At 39.6% G+C, this 18,905-nt stretch overlaps 1 protein-coding gene across 1 annotated transcript in view; it reads right to left on the minus strand.

The window, feature by feature from the left end:
- pcbp4 (poly(rC) binding protein 4) overlaps nt 1-18,905 on the minus strand; it is a 183,758-nt gene that overhangs the window by 80,832 nt on the left and 84,021 nt on the right. Inside the window, exon 3 of the mRNA XM_084742093.1 lies at nt 892-1,248. Within this exon, the coding sequence (XP_084598219.1) occupies nt 892-1,035 (144 nt within the window). The 5' untranslated portion in view covers nt 1,036-1,248. The remainder of the gene's footprint in view (nt 1-891; nt 1,249-18,905) is intronic.

Genomic DNA, 18,905 nt, shown 5'->3' on the forward strand with positions numbered 1-18,905 from the left:
CTGCACAAGAAGCATATATGATTTTTTAAATAATTCTATAATACAACAGTAAAGTCATTATCGACTCCCTCATGCTGATTGAAGGCTGGATTTAGTTTTTTTAGTCCACAAAACACTGCTGGAGAGAGGTCCTCTATAACTCAACCATGCCAAGCTGAGTTGAAAGACATCATTTACACTGAGTTTTTAGCCTTAATCTTCACAGTAGATCCTTGGCTTGGAGCCGCGTGCACATGCACACTGTCTGAACGGGGAGTGTGTGAGTGTGAACGGCATGTCTGGGTTTTAGGAAACTTGGATTATATTTGATGAGTATTACAGATGCATTTTTCTGCCATTTTCCTGTGAAACTCCAGCAGAGTTTTGTGGACTAAAAACTAAACTTGACCTTCAATCAGCATGAGGGTGAGGAGATAATGACCGAATTTTCATTTTGGGTTGAACTATCCCTTTAAAGGATGAGGCTGGCATTATTTTGTATATTTCTTACTGTCAAAAAATGCCATGAAAATGCAGAAATCAACAATGTTTTAGATCTTCTCTAAATTCTTCCCTGCTATGTCTGTGGTTCTCAGCTGCAGGTCCATTGGTTCCTTCTGAAATCTTTATAGAAATTTAACAACTTTTCAAGCTCAATAATTTCTTAAAAATGTCTGCTCACTGTGGTTATTAAGAAAAGTTACTCAAACAGGAGAAAACTGTTTTTATTGAGGACCATTTTCAGTGGTGGATTAATTCACATTTAGTGCTCTCGTGAGTGCGGCAGGATGGTGTATGTGGGATTCAGTCCAAATAAACTACAGTGTGTGTGTTCTTGGTTTAGTTCTTCTCGTGGGATTATGTAATAAGAAAATATTGAACGCTGCCAGCCTTGTTGTGAGTATCTCCCACCTTTCCGTGCATGAGGAGGCGCAGTGTGAGCGTGACTCCCATGGCCCCGTCTCCAAACTCCTGTTCACAGCTCATGGTGGTGGTGGTGGTGGTGGTGGTGTGGTGGGTGGAGGTGTGGGTGGACTCTGCCGCTGGGAGACGCATGAAGGTCCGAGGCCCCGAGGCGTATGGAGCTGTCCAGAACACCACAGAGAACCCTTTGGAGAACCCCGGCGAGGAACCCTTGGAGAGCCCTGGAGCTGTGAGAGGGGTGAGGGGAGGTTGGGTTTGGGGGTGGACGGATGGACGGACGGTGGGACGGTGCTGGGACCTGGTGTCGGGGGGCGGCTTTGATCCTCGCTGCTGTTTGTTTCAACTCTGTGGAAACAGAAAAGAGAAGAAAGATGAGGGGAAATAAGTGTGATGATTCAACATTAACAGTTTAAAGAGGGTCAGAGATAACCGATGGCCCGGGGCCACGAACGTGTTGTGCAGGGAAAGTCTTCATAGGTGCACAGAATTTTAAAATAAGACAATAATAACAACACATTTTTCTTAGTCACAACCATAAGTGCCTGTGCAACGGAGCAAACGGAGCAGCAGCATCTCCACCATTAGATTTGAGGAAACAAACTTGTGCTGTTACATCCCCACTGTTTAAACTTTGCTAGTTTTAACTCTTGTGTTTTCTTCGGGTCAGAAATGACCTGGTCTCACAAAGCCAGATGTCTGTTCACAGGGCTAAGTGTAAAGGTAAAGGTCTGGCTCCACAGATACACATTCTGCTAAAGGGAAAAAACACCCTGCCTTGTTTGCATTTCTTTAAACCAAACACAAACGTCTTGGGTGGAGCTAAGTCTAGAATGCAGCGACGATGCTGCTGCAAAATAGTGTCGACAGGGAACTTGTTTTAGTGGAACGTTTGCTCTTCAGAGGGTGAGCTCTGGGATAACATGTTGTACTATTAGCATACCATGGCCTTTTCAGTGTTTAGGTTGCAGCTCGCAGGTTGTTCTTGTTTCTCTGGGGACTTTGAAAACATAGATAACTACACCAAGGAGTGACGCTTGATGGACGCTGAGTTCATCCAAATCTATGTACACTTTAATTATTGACCAGATTTATTATTTACATGCATGGAGTCTGTTACTGAAGCAAACATGCAGGACATTTAGGCAGAAAAACTAAAAACTATAGTTATAAACTTGACAAACTTGATGAAGATGTGCCATGCCGTGCATAAATGCACATACAAGAGGAGAGACGTCGGACTTTTTTTCATCTGAACATTTTGATCAAATTTAAGGTTTAAAAAAAGAAAGGTATGTTCTCCTCAGCACCTAACAGGAACTCAACAAACCAAGAATTTTCTTCTGTAACAGAATCAACAGCGTTATGATTACATGATTTATTCGGTGTGCATCTGATCCACCGATGATACCCAGAGAGTGCTAAACTGAGGTTATCTGACACTGACTGCTGTTAGTTATTATCTGATTGATGGTTTAAAATCATTACATATGGTGGTTGTTCAGGCTTATTATCAGCTGATTGCTCTCAGTCTCTAACTGGTCGTTCTTTGTGTGTGTTTATCTGCCATTCACTGCTGAAGGTACAGGACACAATAAAAAAGATTTGTATATTTAACAGTGAGGTATAAATTGAGCTTTAGAGTGGAAGAGCAGTTTTACTGATCATGGCTGAAGGCTCTATGTTGCAGAAAATGGCTTTTTCAATTAATATTAAGTACAAATCTTTCCCTCTTTTGACTGTAATTTGGTGTCCAAGATTGCAAAAGGACAATTTCAACATTCCCACGAAAACACAGATCAGATGTATATAGTTTACCCACAATGTACACATTTTTGGCGTCCCAGTAACAAGTCTGGACTAATGCAATGAACAGTAATGTGTTGACAGTGACTTTTGATTAAATATTAAAAAATGAATCCTCATTCTGCCTTTAAGGATTTTCTTTAATAATTATTATTTGTGGAGCTTCAACAGATGTATCAGCAGGACCCACATCCAAACCAGAAATGATACCCGACAGTTAAGCTCATAAGAAGTGGTGTGCTCTGTGTTGATTACTATGACTCAGCAGATGCAGGTTTAGAAACTACAAGAAAAATGGGACAAAACACAGCAGGACAAACGGGCCAGAAGCCAGTGTGGAAGCGTCTTAAGATGCAGCAGCACTAATGGAAGTCTGCTGGATCCAAGACGTCATTAGAAACTGTCAGCTCCTCTGCTGCTGATACACAAAGGCTGCCTTCTTCCTGCACAGTACATTAATGACATCACTAACCCTCTGATGCACAAGTTATCCAAACCCCTTCTAATAAACAACATGGGTCAAATAATTCATCTCCTCTCTTATTTTATGCATGGCTGACAGTTTCAGTGTATTCAATGTTTATTCAGTAGTTTTCATTAAATGTCCTTTTATGCTTTTTCATCTTTTCTTACTTAATGAACAAAATTAGTTTTGTACTACATCCAGTTTACACACACGTGCCAAAAATGACCCATATACACAAGTGGGATTTAAAAAATAAAGAAATATTATGGTGATAAGTTTGTTAAGATAACAGACATGCCAGCACCCTGAAAGTGATATTATTAGAGTATTTCATTCAATTCAAAGGTTCTTCTCTAACAGCTGTGGTGATTGGCTGTGAGCAAAACCATTTAAATACTTATTTCATTCTAGATCTGGGTACCAAAACAAGTGAATGTAGGTATCATTTTAATGGAAAAGCTTTAATACTACTTGGTACTGCAGTACTGATACTGAGTCCTAATCACAACACATCACCAGGTTAGCTAACATTCCCTCGGATGCAGAGACACACAATCTCGTCACAGCCCAGTTAATTTTCTCTCTTTTTTTTCCTATTTATTTTGGAAGGTGGTGATATGATATGAATGTATAATATGCTAGCACTGTGAAGTGCAGTAAGACTAACACGTCAAGAAACATGAACGCAACATTACTGAAGTTTAAGATGAGAACAAATTAGAATCTTTCAATTTATAAAAAAAAATAGTTTTCAGTTTCTGATTGGTCAGTGTCTCCTAGTTAAAGTGTGGGATTCAGTTCATAAAACTTAAAATAAATTAAAAATAAATTAATAAAGAGAGAGTTGGAATTTACAACATGAGGAAGTGGAAATACTCTTCACAATTATTTGTATGCTGATATTAAATCATCTTGGCACTTGGAATGTAGAAAAGTTGTATTGCTAATGAATATTAGGTTAGGAAATAAACATTTGCCTTCTGGTACGTGGCATCGTCGTCTGCTGTGAGCACCTGCCATTAAAATGATGATTTGTGGTCATGAAAAACAAGATATTTAATGAACACCCTACATTACAGCCTGTATCTCAGCTGGTGGTGGCAGCTGTCTCGCTCAGTTCTGCACCGATCTGAAAAACTGTTGCCCCAATTTGTTACTTACTACTTACTGGGAAAATACGGTCCAGTTTGAAAAACAGGTGCTGATTCTCAGTTTATACGCTGGTTTGTGCATCCTGTCTATCCTTATTTTGTTTTTATTTTATGTCTTTTTATATTCCTTTATGCTCCTTTTACATTTTGTCTTAATGTTTTTTTATATTTTATGTAAAGCACTTTGAATTGCCTTGTTGTTGAAATGTGCTATAAAAAATAATTTTGCCTTCTCTTTCCTTAATTTATATACAATATAAACCTGAATATGTTAGTGGTACTTCCAGAGATCAGGAACTCACAGGTTTGAGTTAATCAGAGCTTTAGTGTTACATTTAGTCTTTGATTACATTTAAATTAAAATTATTGATGAAGCCAAATCAAATATTTTTGGAATTTCATTCACCCAAGAGAACTCAATTATTTTATGTAAAAAATCCATTATTTCATAATGTAAATAAAAACTCTTAACTTCGAAAAAATTGTGAAAATTATGGTAAAGTGAAACTGCAATAAAAACTAAGTCCACTTATTAAAACTCAAACCATTTTCCTCAAATTTTTAAATATTTGTGGTGTTTTTAGGGACTTTTAGGGAAAACATTATTAAAACTCTAGTGGCACGCAATATTTTTAAGTTCTTAGAACTTCTGAACCAAGTTTTGACTTCATATAACAAATAATTATTTTGTGCTTTTGGTTTTACAGTGTGGTTTATTTGGTTTCAGTGACGGTCAGCTGCAGCACATTTTCATCCTGAAGCTGGTTGAAGTTTGAGAATAAGATTATACTGAATGTTTAGGTTTATTTTAGACTTTCAGTGTTGAGTTTTAGGGAGTAAAAGCAGTAAAAGTCTCTATAAGAGCCGTAATAAATACACTGGTGCGTGAGCTCATTTGCACTTGTGGTGTGTACAGTCAAGTGGTGTGTGTGTGTGTGTGTGTGTGTGTGTGTGTGTGTGTGTGTGCATTTGTGTGTGTTTTGCAGTTAAAATTCTCCTCGTTGTAAACCAGCAGCATGTTTGGCTCCATAGCCACGAGGGGTACAAGGCATTTCATTGATTCAACATCCCGAGCAGCAGGAGCGAGCCGACTCCGGCGCAATAAGAGGTGTGGAAATTAACATAATTTCTCAAGTGTCAGAAGCTAGTCAACAAGTCAGCGCAGTAATTTAAAAATTAATTGGGAACTCTGTTTAAAAAGCTTAGGGGGCTGAATTAAATAAGCTTTTGGCCATGGAAATGCCACTCAAGCGTGATGATACTTAAGCATTTCCTTTTACCCCAAACCCCCTCAAAAATGGAGAGAAAAAAAACCTGATTTCATCCACTCCTGCATACTAAAGAGCTGTTTCCACTTCTCATTCACTGAAGAAGTGTATGTACATATCTGTGTTTCATGCACATCGTCACATATACATCCTGTTCTGTGATTATTTTCATCCGTTTGTGTGCTGTCAGGAGGAACACTCTCTCAGGCATCTGTCTCTATGCCAACCAGGGTCCTTAGAGATACAAGGTATGCAGATGAATAAATAAAAGGTGTGTATGAATAGGTGCTGCCTCATATAAAAGCATCTGTGTACAAATGTGTGCGCGTTTGTTTGCTCTTAAATGTGTGTACGCACGCTCACGTATGTATCTCCATTTGCACGGCGAGCGTCTGCATCCCCCCAGTCTCATAAAAAATACACACTGAGAACCAAAGTAGGTCACAAACGCGATGCAGGCTGTCTGGCACGATAGACGAGCAGCTTCTCATGACGACATAACACACACACACACACACACACACACACACACACACACACACACACACACACACACACACACACACACACACAGGGAGGCTGATTTAACTTCAGAGGGACAGAGACCACCTGAGAAACTGACGAGAGAGGTGGGTGGATGAGGAATGAAAGAGGAAGAATGACAGAAGATGTTTTATACGACCACCTGGTGAGCGGTTGACAAGTGTTTCATCGTTTTCAGTTGAATTCTTCTCTTCACAGGTCAAGGGTTTGTGTATCTGTGTGTTCTTTAACTCCACAGTGCTGTATGGGAATGCATTGTGTGTGTGTGTGTGTGTGTGTGTGTCCTTGTGGAGTGTGTCGGACCGCTTGGGTGCATTTTTGTGCACTCGAGTGAGTGTGTGTGCTTGGTTGCATGAGTGCATGAATTTGAAAGGATGCATTTACTCTTTTTTTTCTGGGAGTGTGTGTGTGTGTGTGTGTGTGTGTGTGTGTGTGTGTGTGTGTGTAAAAGATGCAAATATGGAACATATGAATTATTGAAACTCTTCAGATGCTTCACCATAGGGTTAAAAACCTGGCATACCCATCCCCCCTTGAGTCATATATGATCGAACACACACACACACACACACACACACACACACACACACACACACATACTCACTCTCTCTCTCTCTCTCTCTCACTCTCTCACTCTCTCCCTCTCTCTCTCTCTCTCTCACAACATCCCTATGGACCTGTCCTTGCAGAGATGGACTCAGGGGAATAAGCCATGAATCAGCCATGCATGAGGTCAGCACTGAAAGTGTGTGTGTGTGTGTGTGTGTGTGTGTGTGTGTGTGTGTGTGTGTGTGTGTGTGTCACTACTGATGTTGTATGGCCATCACTGGGACTCATTTCATCATTCACAGGTACTATTTGGATTTTAAACCAAATCAGACGAAGCAAAAGTCCAAACATTCTCCACTCAAGCAGGAATGCAGATACTTGTGTTAATAAAAGACTCTGGTAAAAGTAGAAGCACTGATTCAACTTGTTTACTGCAGTAAACAAAAGTCTCTCTCTGTCTGTGACATCCTATTACATGTTTTTGTCGTGTAACATTTTCACATTATATTCATCTTGTTATGTTCTGTTACATCTTTTGTCTTGTTTTTGAATTGTTACATCATGTACAGCTTGTTACATAATTATTGTCTTGTTAAATTGTTAATTCTTTTACTTTTCTTTTTTTTTGTTTTATGTATTATGTCATTTTCGTCTTGTTAGATCTTAAGTTGTCTTTGTCTTCTTATGTCTTTTACATACTTTTTTTGTCTTTTTAAATGTTTTACATAAGTTTTCTTCTAAGTTTGTTTTGTCAGTTTTCATCTTGTTATGTTCTGTTCTGTCTTTTATCTTGCTTTTGTCTTGTTGTGTCTTATGTCATTTTGCTCGTTATGTCATTTTCAGATCATTTTTTATATTAAAGCATCATTTTCATCTAGTTCAATTATATTTTTCTGTTAAATTGTTCAATTATTGAAGTGCATGTCAACATCCATGATGTTTAACCTGATTTCAGAATCAGAATCAGAATCAAATACTTCATTGATCCCAGGAGGGAAATTGTTATTTGCATGTTGACGTCTCATGTTTGCTGGGCTGCGTCTCATCAGTTTGTCCGGGTCATGTGATTGCCTCCCATTGGTTGGTCCTACTGTGTGCTACTCTGATTTTTTTACTATCTTAAAAGCATTTTTTCCTGAATGAAAGCATGAATGATGACTTTTAAATTAAATTGTTTTGTTTTTATTACTGGTGTTTTAGGAGACTTTTAAACCTCTTATTTATGTGGTTTTATGTTTCTCTTTGCTCTCACTCTTTTTATTTAACATTACTGCTTTTTTATTTAATTACATTTGAAAAATTCATTTCCATTTTTAGTCTTGTATTATTTGAATTGTCTGATGTTATTTCATTAAAGCCCTCAAATGTGTTTGTTCCTGGTTTAAACATGTAAAGTACTTTTTTTTTTTTTTTTACTTTTCATCTTTTGAAAAGTGCTGCATGAATAAGAAAAAGTAAAGTTTATGATCGGACTGTTGAAGAGCAAAATAAAGTTGTTCTCTGCAGCTGAACCTGGAACACTGGACGTGAAGAACAGGAGTAACATGCCTACAACACATGAGAAATGGGAGCTGTAATTGTTGAGCGTTAATCATGGTTGTTTTAATTAATTTTTCCTTTATCTTGGTTATGATGGTAAGCTGTTCATATTAGAACTGAACAAATTTACTTTCGACAGGTCAGCCTCACCAGGAGAATGACCTGCAGGTCGTCTGTAATAAGAAAGCAGCTCATTAAGACCCATATTTATGTTTATTGTGAGGTGTCAGCCTCTAGTGGAAACAGGAATTAAGATGCATCCTGGTACATGTAGGCAGATAAATATCTCAGTCAGAATAGCAGCACTGAGGAAGTTATTGCTTTAACTGACAGTGAGCACATTTACCATCATTACTGGCTGGACATGTGACATTTTGATGAGGTCAGTTAACTTACCAAGTAACTTAACTTAACTTAACTTAACTATGTAATTACTAACTACCTTGGAATATAAAAAGGTTCTTGGTAGAACCCTCTTGGTGGGTTCTAGAAAAAAAAAACTACCCAAGAAGTTTTGAAGAAGAAGAAGAAGAAGAAGAAGAAGAAGAAGAAGAAGAAGGGTGTTGCAGTGGGAAAATAATATGCTGAACTGTATTTTGTTCCTCATTGTTCCTTCTCATGTTCTATCAGACACTCGTCCTTGAACACACAGCTGTTCTCCCTTTGGAGGAACAACGTCTGATAACACGAGCACATCCTGACCTCCTGATAAGCACTTCAGGTCCATCCTGTCTCAACCTCTTAGTTTCTTTACCCTATAAAACAGATGTACATTCTTGACTCATCATCAGTTCCTGTTACACTTCGCAAAGTTCTATTAAAACAGACAGTTTTAGTCATTGGTCCTCGGAGAAATTTTTTTTTTTTTTAGTTTCAAGAGAAGAAAATAGCTGTTTTCTGAATGCAATCAGTGATTTCCCCTTCGTTTGGAGAGGGAGGGAGGTCTGAATGGATGGAGGGAGAAGAGAAAAGAGAGAAAGAAAAAAAACACTGCTCTGCACCTTATTTTTTTCATGTCTGTGACATACTGCATGGATGTAGACAGTGACACTGTAGTGAGAGGTGTCCTGTTGCTGACATAATGTTGATATGACTGTCAACAGATCATTTTTAATGTGCATTTTTGCAGAATCGCGTGCATCACATGGAAAAGTAACAACAAGCAGTTCCAGATGAGGTGCTCAAGGGCACCTTGACAGTGCCCAGGAGGTGAACTGGCACCTCTGCAGTTACCAGTCCTCTCCATACTTTTTGTTTTTTAGTCCAATCTGGTCTTGAGCCAAGTCCTTATCCATAGTTTTGGTGCCCAAACCTAACCATACTGCAACAGTTAACCATGTGATGGTGAAAGTCCAGTATGACAAAGGTTTTTCCCTTTTAGCAGGAAACATGAATGACCAATTTTAATAACCAAAAACCTGTAAGAGAAGCTAACCAAAGAAGCTAACGCTGCTCTCAATACTCAATCAAAGAAACTAATTTAACCTGTGTAAAGAAATTAAACATTGAGTTTTTGAAGTTATAATTAGTCCCAAACTGGCATCACTGAACTGAGTGTTTGTATGGTGATAAAGATGGATTATTAGCATTTTGCTCATGTTTGCATTGTTTAGGCCTCAGGTGCGCTCCCTCCCTGCTGGTTATCACCATGCTATTGTTTCAGGACAATACCATTATTCTATTCAGCTGATGCCCGTGGATGAAATCCAGGACTCCTCACCTAAATGGTACTCTTCCGTCTTAATGATGACCAGTGTCCCAGCAGACGCCTCGGACAAAACTGCCTTTCATGTCACAAAAAATGTCAAGGAAATTGTTGCAAAAGACTTGACTGGAGAAAAAGAGGGAGTGTGTCTGTTTGTGAATAACCAGAGAAGAAGAGAGAGATGAAGAGGGAGGAAACACAAAGAGGCACACAGAGAAAATCTCAACATGAAGGAACACAGAGAGAGAGAGAGAGAGAGAGAGAGGGAGGAAGAAATCAGAGAACAAAACCGTCAGGCGGCAGAACACAGTCTGAATATATTTCACGGCCATACGGTAAATCATTGTATTGGATTTGATTACCAGGTGGGCAGGCCTGATTGATTCTGGACGGCAACAACTCATTTCTAAAAACTGATTGGATTAAACAGCTGAGCCAACAACAACTCATTCCTCAGAGCTGATTGGATTAAAGCGGCCGCCGGCTGATTTAAATCATGTCACTGGCTAACGGTCAGCGGCGATGTCAAGGACAACACGCCCATAAAATTTAAAAAATGAGGAAAATGTCTTTTTTCATGTCTCTAATTCAAGACTCTCTTGAGAGATGTGTGTGTGTGTGTGTGTTGGTCAGTGTGTGAAGTATGTCATCTGTTGTGTTATGAAACATACGTGTGAAACACTGGCATCTTGGATGAATTAGCTTGTGTGTTATGAGAGCTTGTCTGCTGCATTATCAGCATTGGTGGTGGAAAGTAACTAAGTACATTTACTCAAGTACTACATTTACTACAATACACTGATACGCTACATTAAAAAAAAATCAGTATCAGTTAAGGTGTACGCTATATTTAGAATATTTTCATTGCTTTACGTTGTTGTCAGACAGACTTTTCCAACTGGAAACTCAAGTAATATCACTTTCTCCAAAGCAACCAAACACCACTTAAAAAACAGAGACTTTACCTCACAGAACACAGGAGTTGCTGCCATGATTGGTTAGTTTGTTTGTGTTATTGTATGACGTTTGCATTTTAAAGGGTTTGTTCATATTCACCAAAGTCACACAATAAAACAAACAAACTAACAGATTGATGCAGCAGCTCCTGTGTTCTGTGAAGTAAAATAAGTGATTTTTCCTGTGGAGTTTGGTTGGTTTGTAAAGAGCTACATTTGACTTACAACTGCAGTTTCCTGTCAGAAAAGTCTGTGAAAATATTCTAAACATAGCGAACAGTTGAACTGATATTGATTTTGTTAAGTGTCTAAAATATGTTTTTCTGCTGACCCACAGCAGGACACTGTTCAGCTTCCTGCTGCACTCCTGCTGCTGGCTGTGTGTGTGTGTGTGTGTGTGTGTGTGTGTGTGTGTGTGTGTGTGTGTGTGTGTTTTGACTAACGGCATCAGACGATGATGTCATGGCATGGGATGGAGGGATAGGGAGAGAGAGACAGAAAGAGAGAGAGTGACATCACTGCCAGTGTGCGTGTGTGTGTGTGTGTGTGTGTGTGTGTGTCTGTGCAAAAGCGAGAGAACCTGACATCATTGCTTATCTATGTGTGTGTGTGAACGTCTGAGTGAGGGTGACACCAGTCTCTATTTAAAGGCAACAGAATCTGCACTCTTAGAAATAATGGTTCCAAATGGGTTCTTCCTGATGGTTCTACCCAGAACCATTGGCTTGTGAAGATTTGTAATTTTCTTTTGAAAACATATTCTTTGTAGGACTAAGGGTTCCATTAAGAACCATTTACATCCAAATAACCCCCTTCTGAAAAAAAGGAGTTCTTCAAAGACTGTGATGTGTTTGAAGAACTTTTTCATCACGGGATCTTTGTATCATAATATAAAAGGGTTCTCAAAAGAACTCCCTGGGTGGGGTCAAAGTAAAACCCTTAGAAGGTGGAAAGAAGGTAGAGAGGGTTCTGGGTGGAACCATTACATCATAGAAGGATTTTCTGTAAAATCCTCTCAGTGTGTTTGACTTAAAACACTTCAAGATAAAATATATTAAAAGGTTCTCAGCAGAACCCCCTGTGTGTGCTCTAGATAAAACCCTTGGGATGTAAAAAGGTTCTTGGTAGAACCCCCTTAATGGGTTCAAGATAAAACCCTTGGAATACCAAATGTTCTCGGTAGAACCTCCTGTGTTCTAGATATAACCCTTCGACGGTGTAAAGGCTCTGGATATAACCTCCAGAGAGGATGCTGTGTGGAACCATTACATCATAGGGGGGGTCTCTCTTCTCTAATGTCCTGCTGGGTTCTAGATAAAAGCCTTGGAATCTTAAAAGGTGCTCAGTAGAACCCCCTGGGTGGGTTGAAGATAAAACCCTTAGAATATAAAAGGTTCTGGATGGAATCTCCAAAGAAAGCTCTGGGTGGAACCATTACACTGTTCTGGGTGGAACCCTTCACAGCTGGTTTTAGGTATAAGCCTTTATGTTGCATGCTAGGTAGAACTCTGAAAGTGTTCCAAGTGAGGTTCTAACCAGAACCCAAAAGGGTTCTCCTATGGGGACAATCTGAAGAACCTTTTATGGTTCTGAATTGCACCTTTATTTCTAAAAGTGCAGAAATAGAAAAAGGAGGTGTGAAAAACAGAAGATGGAAGAGAAGAAAAGATAAAAAGTGAATTTAAAGTTTAATTTCCTCCTCAGTGAACAAACTCTGTTAACAAACAGAAGATCAGAGAGAGTGGGCGAGAGACACAGAGCAGACAAAAGGAGAGAGAGGGGTGGGGTCATGAGTCTCCTCCATCCTGTCACTGCTTGTTGGTAATCACTGTAATTACAAAGGACAGGCTAATGCTAGGATGCTAACACTGTAATAGAAGGTGGAGGCAGGATGCTAAAGAGGCTAAAGATGGAAAGTCGAAATGTTCAGCTGGTAACACAAACCTCAAAATAGAAAATAGATCTGCGGACAGCTGACAGCAGAAAGATAAAGTTCCCCATCATTCAGTGTTCATGATTCACTTCTGGCTCAAACTGTTGTCAGTGTTAGCGCCTCGACTCCAGAGGAGAGGCCATGTTCACTGAAAAGGCGAAAAGCAATTTATTTCTGGTAAATAATCACAGAGAAGATAAGGGTGGGTCAGATCTTAAATAAAAATCTAGTTTATTGGAACTTTTTAGCCATTATTTCTATTGTTCATGAAGCACAAAACAATAATGGATGGTTCTTCCTGTCCAAAAGAGAACGAAGCTCAATTATTAGGTTCCTACTCCAGCACACTGTGTACAAACCAGTCACTCACTTAGTCCATTGAACTGTTATAAAACACCCTTCACAGCTCACCTAACTGGTCATAATGAAGGTTAATGTCTGAGGCCCACATCAGTGAGAGACATCTTTTCCTAACTGTTTTTCATGCTGCATATGTGTCCTTGACAACCCAAGTTCTAAGAAAAAAGCTAAAAAGCGCCGGACGTCATTTGCGTTTTGGAGAACCTCACAAACTCAGGTCAAACCGTGCTCTGGAGCAGGGCCAGCGAGCCATAGGTTGAGAGCTTTCTTAGCCTTAAACTGGGGCTAAATGTAGCATGAAAAGTCCTTTTCAACGTCTCACTGGGCAAACTGCCCTGTGACTTCTCCTCTTTCTGAGGGTAGTACATAGGTCTCTGTTTCCATGTGTCCTGTGTCATATTTGGAAACAGCCTCTCACGCTCAATCAGAGACACAACCAGTGACCTTAACCTGTCTGGTTTTTATGCAGATGATTAGCCAGCTAACTAACTAACAATCAACTAATTATTCTAGCAAACCAGAATAGCAAAGATGTGATTTGTCAGGAGCCTGAACGATAAAGAAAAATACACTGCACTGCTGTTTGTTAAAAAAACACAATGGCTTCAGAGCAATGCAGCTCACGTTCTGCACTCTGTCTGATCAGAGCCTGACTGAACCAGAAAAGCTGAGAAGAATGTTTCATGCTTTTTATGTGAGTAATTTAGAAGCATGTTACAGTCTCCTGTCTGTAGAAAAATAATGACATGAAGATATCATTTATTAATGTCTTTTGTAGAGCAGAAGTTTGTCTATCTATGAAGTTAAGTAAAAAACTGCTGTGATGTTACTAAAGTTATGGATTCACACTCTGTGCTGCAGCGCTGGCACCAGGGAGACCCATTGTTTTCCACAAAACTGTACAGGTGCACAAAACAGACTAACAAAGCTAATGGACCAAAGTATTCCTCGCCTGATGAGAGCTGAAGTTCTGTAAAGTGCTGCAGGGTCGGCTTGTTTACTCGAGTTCAGCTCTTCACTGATCTAATCTCTGAGTGATGGCGAATAAAGAATTAATGAAATATTTCATCTTCATCTCACAAAGTGTTTTATTAAGTTATTAAATCCCAAACTCACCCAAAAACTCGCCCATCCTTGGAGATGAAGTTTGACTCTAGTGTTTGTGGAATCTGAGCTGGACTGTTCAGCAAAACATTATTAACTAAAAAAATCTTTTGGAACAGATTCAAAATTGTAAAAGATAAGATGTATGATCTGTATGTGAACCAGTTTTTCCCCCACGCCTAATTTTTACCTTGTTTTCTCATCAACATACATTTGACTAATTTGGAGGTTTGTTTCCTTCCCCTGATCAATGTGATTGACAAAAACTATAAAAAAAACAGAGCTTTTTTGTTATAAAATGGAATTATCCTTTAAGACTCCAAAGGTTTTGGTCTCACAGTAATCCACAAAAGGGCCTGAGCCTTAAAATGAAAACTTTGGAGAGTTTGGTATTTTTCAGTCTTATTTTTTGTGTGTCAAAGTGACTAATGGGAACAACAATTTTTCAAATTGGTCCAGCATTGAGTGAGATTGCTGCAACTACAAAACGGACTGAAAAGTAATCCCTGCGGGCGATTGTAGAACCATCAAAGCGCCTCCACTGAAAGTGCTTGTTTTGCCACCAACAGGCTCAGGTTGTTATTTGTAAGTGTTTGGAAAAAAAATATGGAGAGGATCCCTGTAGAGACAGGGCTTTTTGTTAAAGAGTGAGATCCTTTTGGTTTAACCAGAAACAGCTGTTATATCACTCTCCTTAAACCCACCATAATTTTATTATCGTAAAACATACTTCAATCAAACTCAACAGAAACTAAATAAAAGTCACCCAAAACACCTTGGCTCGTCTTTACGGTGTTCCAACAATGAATCGGTTTATTTCAACCAAATCACAGTCTGTGATTGTTGGAACAGTGGAAAGATGAACCAAGATCGTTTTAGTGAGTTTTATTTCATTTCTGTTGTCTCTCTGTTTCTCAGGAGCAAAACATAAGAAGTATGAGAAGATGGTCAAAGTCTCATACTGGTCTTAGATTGATCTCATTTATGTCTCAGACAAAGAAACAACCTTATTTTGAGCTTCCTTTCCTCTGGGTTAACAAAAAAAATCTGTCTCTGTAGGGATCCTTTCCATGTGAAGAACAATCTTTGATGGTTCACTTGTCCAGAAGGATTAAATTGTAGCCTGTTTTACGGTTGATGCCTGCAGTGGTCTCAATACTGAACCAGTCTCAAAAACCCTTGTCCCCATTTGTCCCTAAGACAAAAAACATGGGAAAAAAGGTCCAGGTTGAAAAACAACAAAGTTGTCCTTTAAGCCTTTTAAAAATTAGAACCAAAGTCACTCTGTTCAAGTGAAAACCATCCATCAGTGATCTTGTAATTAGGACATTTTTTAAAAAGATCTAATTGCTTACATAATCACAGAAGTATTTAATGGAAGCAAATATAAACTTGACATTGTTGCAAAGTTTCCAGGATGAAACCAGTTTGCTTAGATTTATTACAAAGCCTGAGATTCTTCCCGTCGAGAATTCAGTCAGTCAGTCAGTCAGTCAGTCAGTCAGTCAGTCAGTGTGGATTAAAAACAGATAGAAGCTTCCAGAAATGCACAGGGAAAACATTTTAATGAGGAATTAAAGGAAATCATTAAGATATTTTTATATTAGCTGGTGCGCTTATCAAAAAATATCCATGTGCTGTCGGTTGACTGAAGCAGAGAAGAGTGATAGAAACGGAGCGCAGCTGACGTGCTGTCAAACTCAACAAAAACTGTCCCGACAATCACCAACTCTGGTTTGGTCCAAAAAAATCCTTAATTCGCAGCGTAAAGGAGCGCTCAGTGTGCTGGACAGCAGCTGCAGCCTCCGGAGAGAGGCTGCACAGGTCCACTGATTTTATAACTGAACTACTGATGGAAAAATAAAACTGACATACAAAAAGGCACCTCTTGTCTTTTGCATGTGTTAGGACAATCTGTCCTTCTGGGCTGCCGTACGCACCTGCACTTTTCTGTTTCTGTTTAAATTTACATACAATCAGCCGTCTGTAAACATGAACTGGTTTGCAGAGAAATGTGGAGAGTGACAAATGTTCAGGGTTGCGGACAGGTCGGGTTTAGATCGTCCAGTCAGGTTGATTGTGGGTGGGAAGGACATCCTGAGAACCAATCCATTCTAAGGCCATGTTATTTACATAGTGTGTTTAACATTTACATGCTGTCAGTGTGTGTGCGTGTGTCTGTGTGTGTGTGTGTGTGTGTGTGTCTGTGTGTGTGTGTGTGTGTGTGTGTGTGTGTGTGTGTGTGTGTGTGTGTGTGTGTGTGTGTGTGTTTGTGTGTTTGTGTGTCTGAGAAACAAACAAAGAGACCTGAAAAGGACATGTCACCTTTTGATGTATCTGCTTCAGTCCTGATAAATAGGAGAATAGATGTGTGCAAATGGTTTTCTATATACTACTTTGCATCAATGTGTATGTGTGTGTGTGTGTGTGTGTGTGTGTGTGTGTGTGTGTGTGTGTGTGTGTGTGTGTGTGTGTGTGTGTGTGTGTGAATACAGGCTACTTGCATGTTTATACATGCCATCCTGGTATGTGTGTGTCTGTGAGTATTTATGTGGCAGGTAAATGACAGGAGTGACCTTGTCATATTTAGTCATTGCTGATCAGGATCACACACACACATACGCACACAGAACATCCTTGGCTACACAAACACACTACGCATGCATGACCAGAAGCGCAGAGCATTATGTGAGCCTGACAGACACACACACACACTGGCATGCGTATGCAGGCAAACACACAAACTCAGACACAAATAGAGCGGAAAACATGTGCTGCCTGCATACACAGACCGGCCTGCCAAAACCACTTACACACAGCTAGGCTTACAGGACACACACACGCGCAGACACACACACACTCAGGAAAAGGCTGACTCCGTCTGGCTCATACGCAGTCACAAATGTAGCCTGGACATGAGCATATAAAAGGATATACATGCACGTGACTGACCGAGTGTCCGCAGCACAGAGACAGATGCACAGAGGAGCTTAAGCATAAAAACCATGACAGAAAAACACACACACACACACACACACACACACACACACACACACACACACACACACACACACACACACACACACACATACACACACACACACACACACACACACACACACACACACACACACACACACATCCATACATGCTCTGCATCCAAACTGGTTTGATTCCAAGTGGAAAGGAAACAACAGAAGAGTCAGTGAATTAGTAACGGATGGTGATGAGAATGAATCGTGTCTTAATCTCAGTAACGCTCCATCCAATCCATCACAGAATACACACACACACACACACACACACACACACCCCAGATACAAAAATACTTTGACTTTTCAGTCAGTCAAATGACTTACAAGAAAGAACGAAGACAGAAATAAGAAAAATGAAAACAAATAAGGATGGAAAGAAAGAAAAACAGAGTTAATGGAATACTTAAAATTATTTGAAATGTATGAGAACAAGCCTTGAAAGAAATCAGTATCAGTTTATTAATTTTTTCCCTGCTTTACTTTGCCATCAGACACTCTTTTCCAACAGGAATCCATAGTTATATAAGCCAAATATCACTCTCTCCAAACCAACCAAACCCCATAGGCAAAATCAGTCATTTTACTTTGCAAGAACACAGTAGCTGCTTGTCTGCCGCTGCTTCGATCTGTTCATTTGTTTGTTATTGTGTGACTTAAGTGAATCCAAGCTAACCTTTCAAAACATCAAAGTCACACAACAACACAAATAAGCTGACAGATTGAGGTAGCAGCCCAACAGCAACCACTGTGTTCTGTGAGGTAAAATTACTCATTTTTCTAATGGAGTTTGGTTGTTTTTGAGAGAGCAAAATTTGATTCAAATAACAGTGATTTCCCACAGGAAGTCTGTCTGACAGCAATGTAAAGCGCTGAAAATATCCTAAATATAGCACACTGGTACTCTTGCTGCTTCTCCAATCTAGGGGAGTGTCGACTGCCATCTACGACACTGACTAGGACACCTTATACAGTCAAGTTTACACAGATGCACAAAGTGTTGTGTCTGCACAGCCTGTTATCGAGTGTTAAAATAATCTCTGACATGTTTCAGTAACTTCCATGACCTTGAAAGCCCAAAGTCTAAATCCTCCAAGCGGTTCCGATGGAGCCTCTTCACTCGACCAAGATCGATGCCGTTTCCTTTCACATGTTTAAGACAGGAGATACGAGGTTTCCCCCAGCCAGCAGTTTCATATTACAAAGCCTCGCGGGAGACTGCAAGGCTTAGTCATAAATCGCAGACCAAACACAACCGTGAGAAGGCATACATTTATTCCAGCCTGTAATTGTGAGCTGAATAGAGCTGTGTGGCGTTCATGTGACTGTGTGAGAAATAGGATAATCTCTCATTTAATGTACTCTGTGTGATTGCAGGAAACGATAGAGAAATTCAGGTCAGGAAAGGAAAGGAAAAGAAGGAAAGAAAAGGAAACGATGATATATTGTTCAGGTGTTTTCAATGCTGGAAAGACTTGGCCATTAAAAGTATTTTAAAATTCTACTGAGGAGCCATGATGACAGTTTGACGGAAAACAGCCTGAATCCCATTTTGAGCTGCTTTTAAAAAGTCTGCAGCAGCTCCATGAAAAT

This window comes from Lutjanus erythropterus, chromosome 2 (assembly GCF_056507025.1).
Source record: "Lutjanus erythropterus isolate fLutEry1 chromosome 2, fLutEry1.hap2, whole genome shotgun sequence".
NCBI lineage: Eukaryota > Metazoa > Chordata > Actinopteri > Lutjaniformes > Lutjanidae > Lutjanus > Lutjanus erythropterus.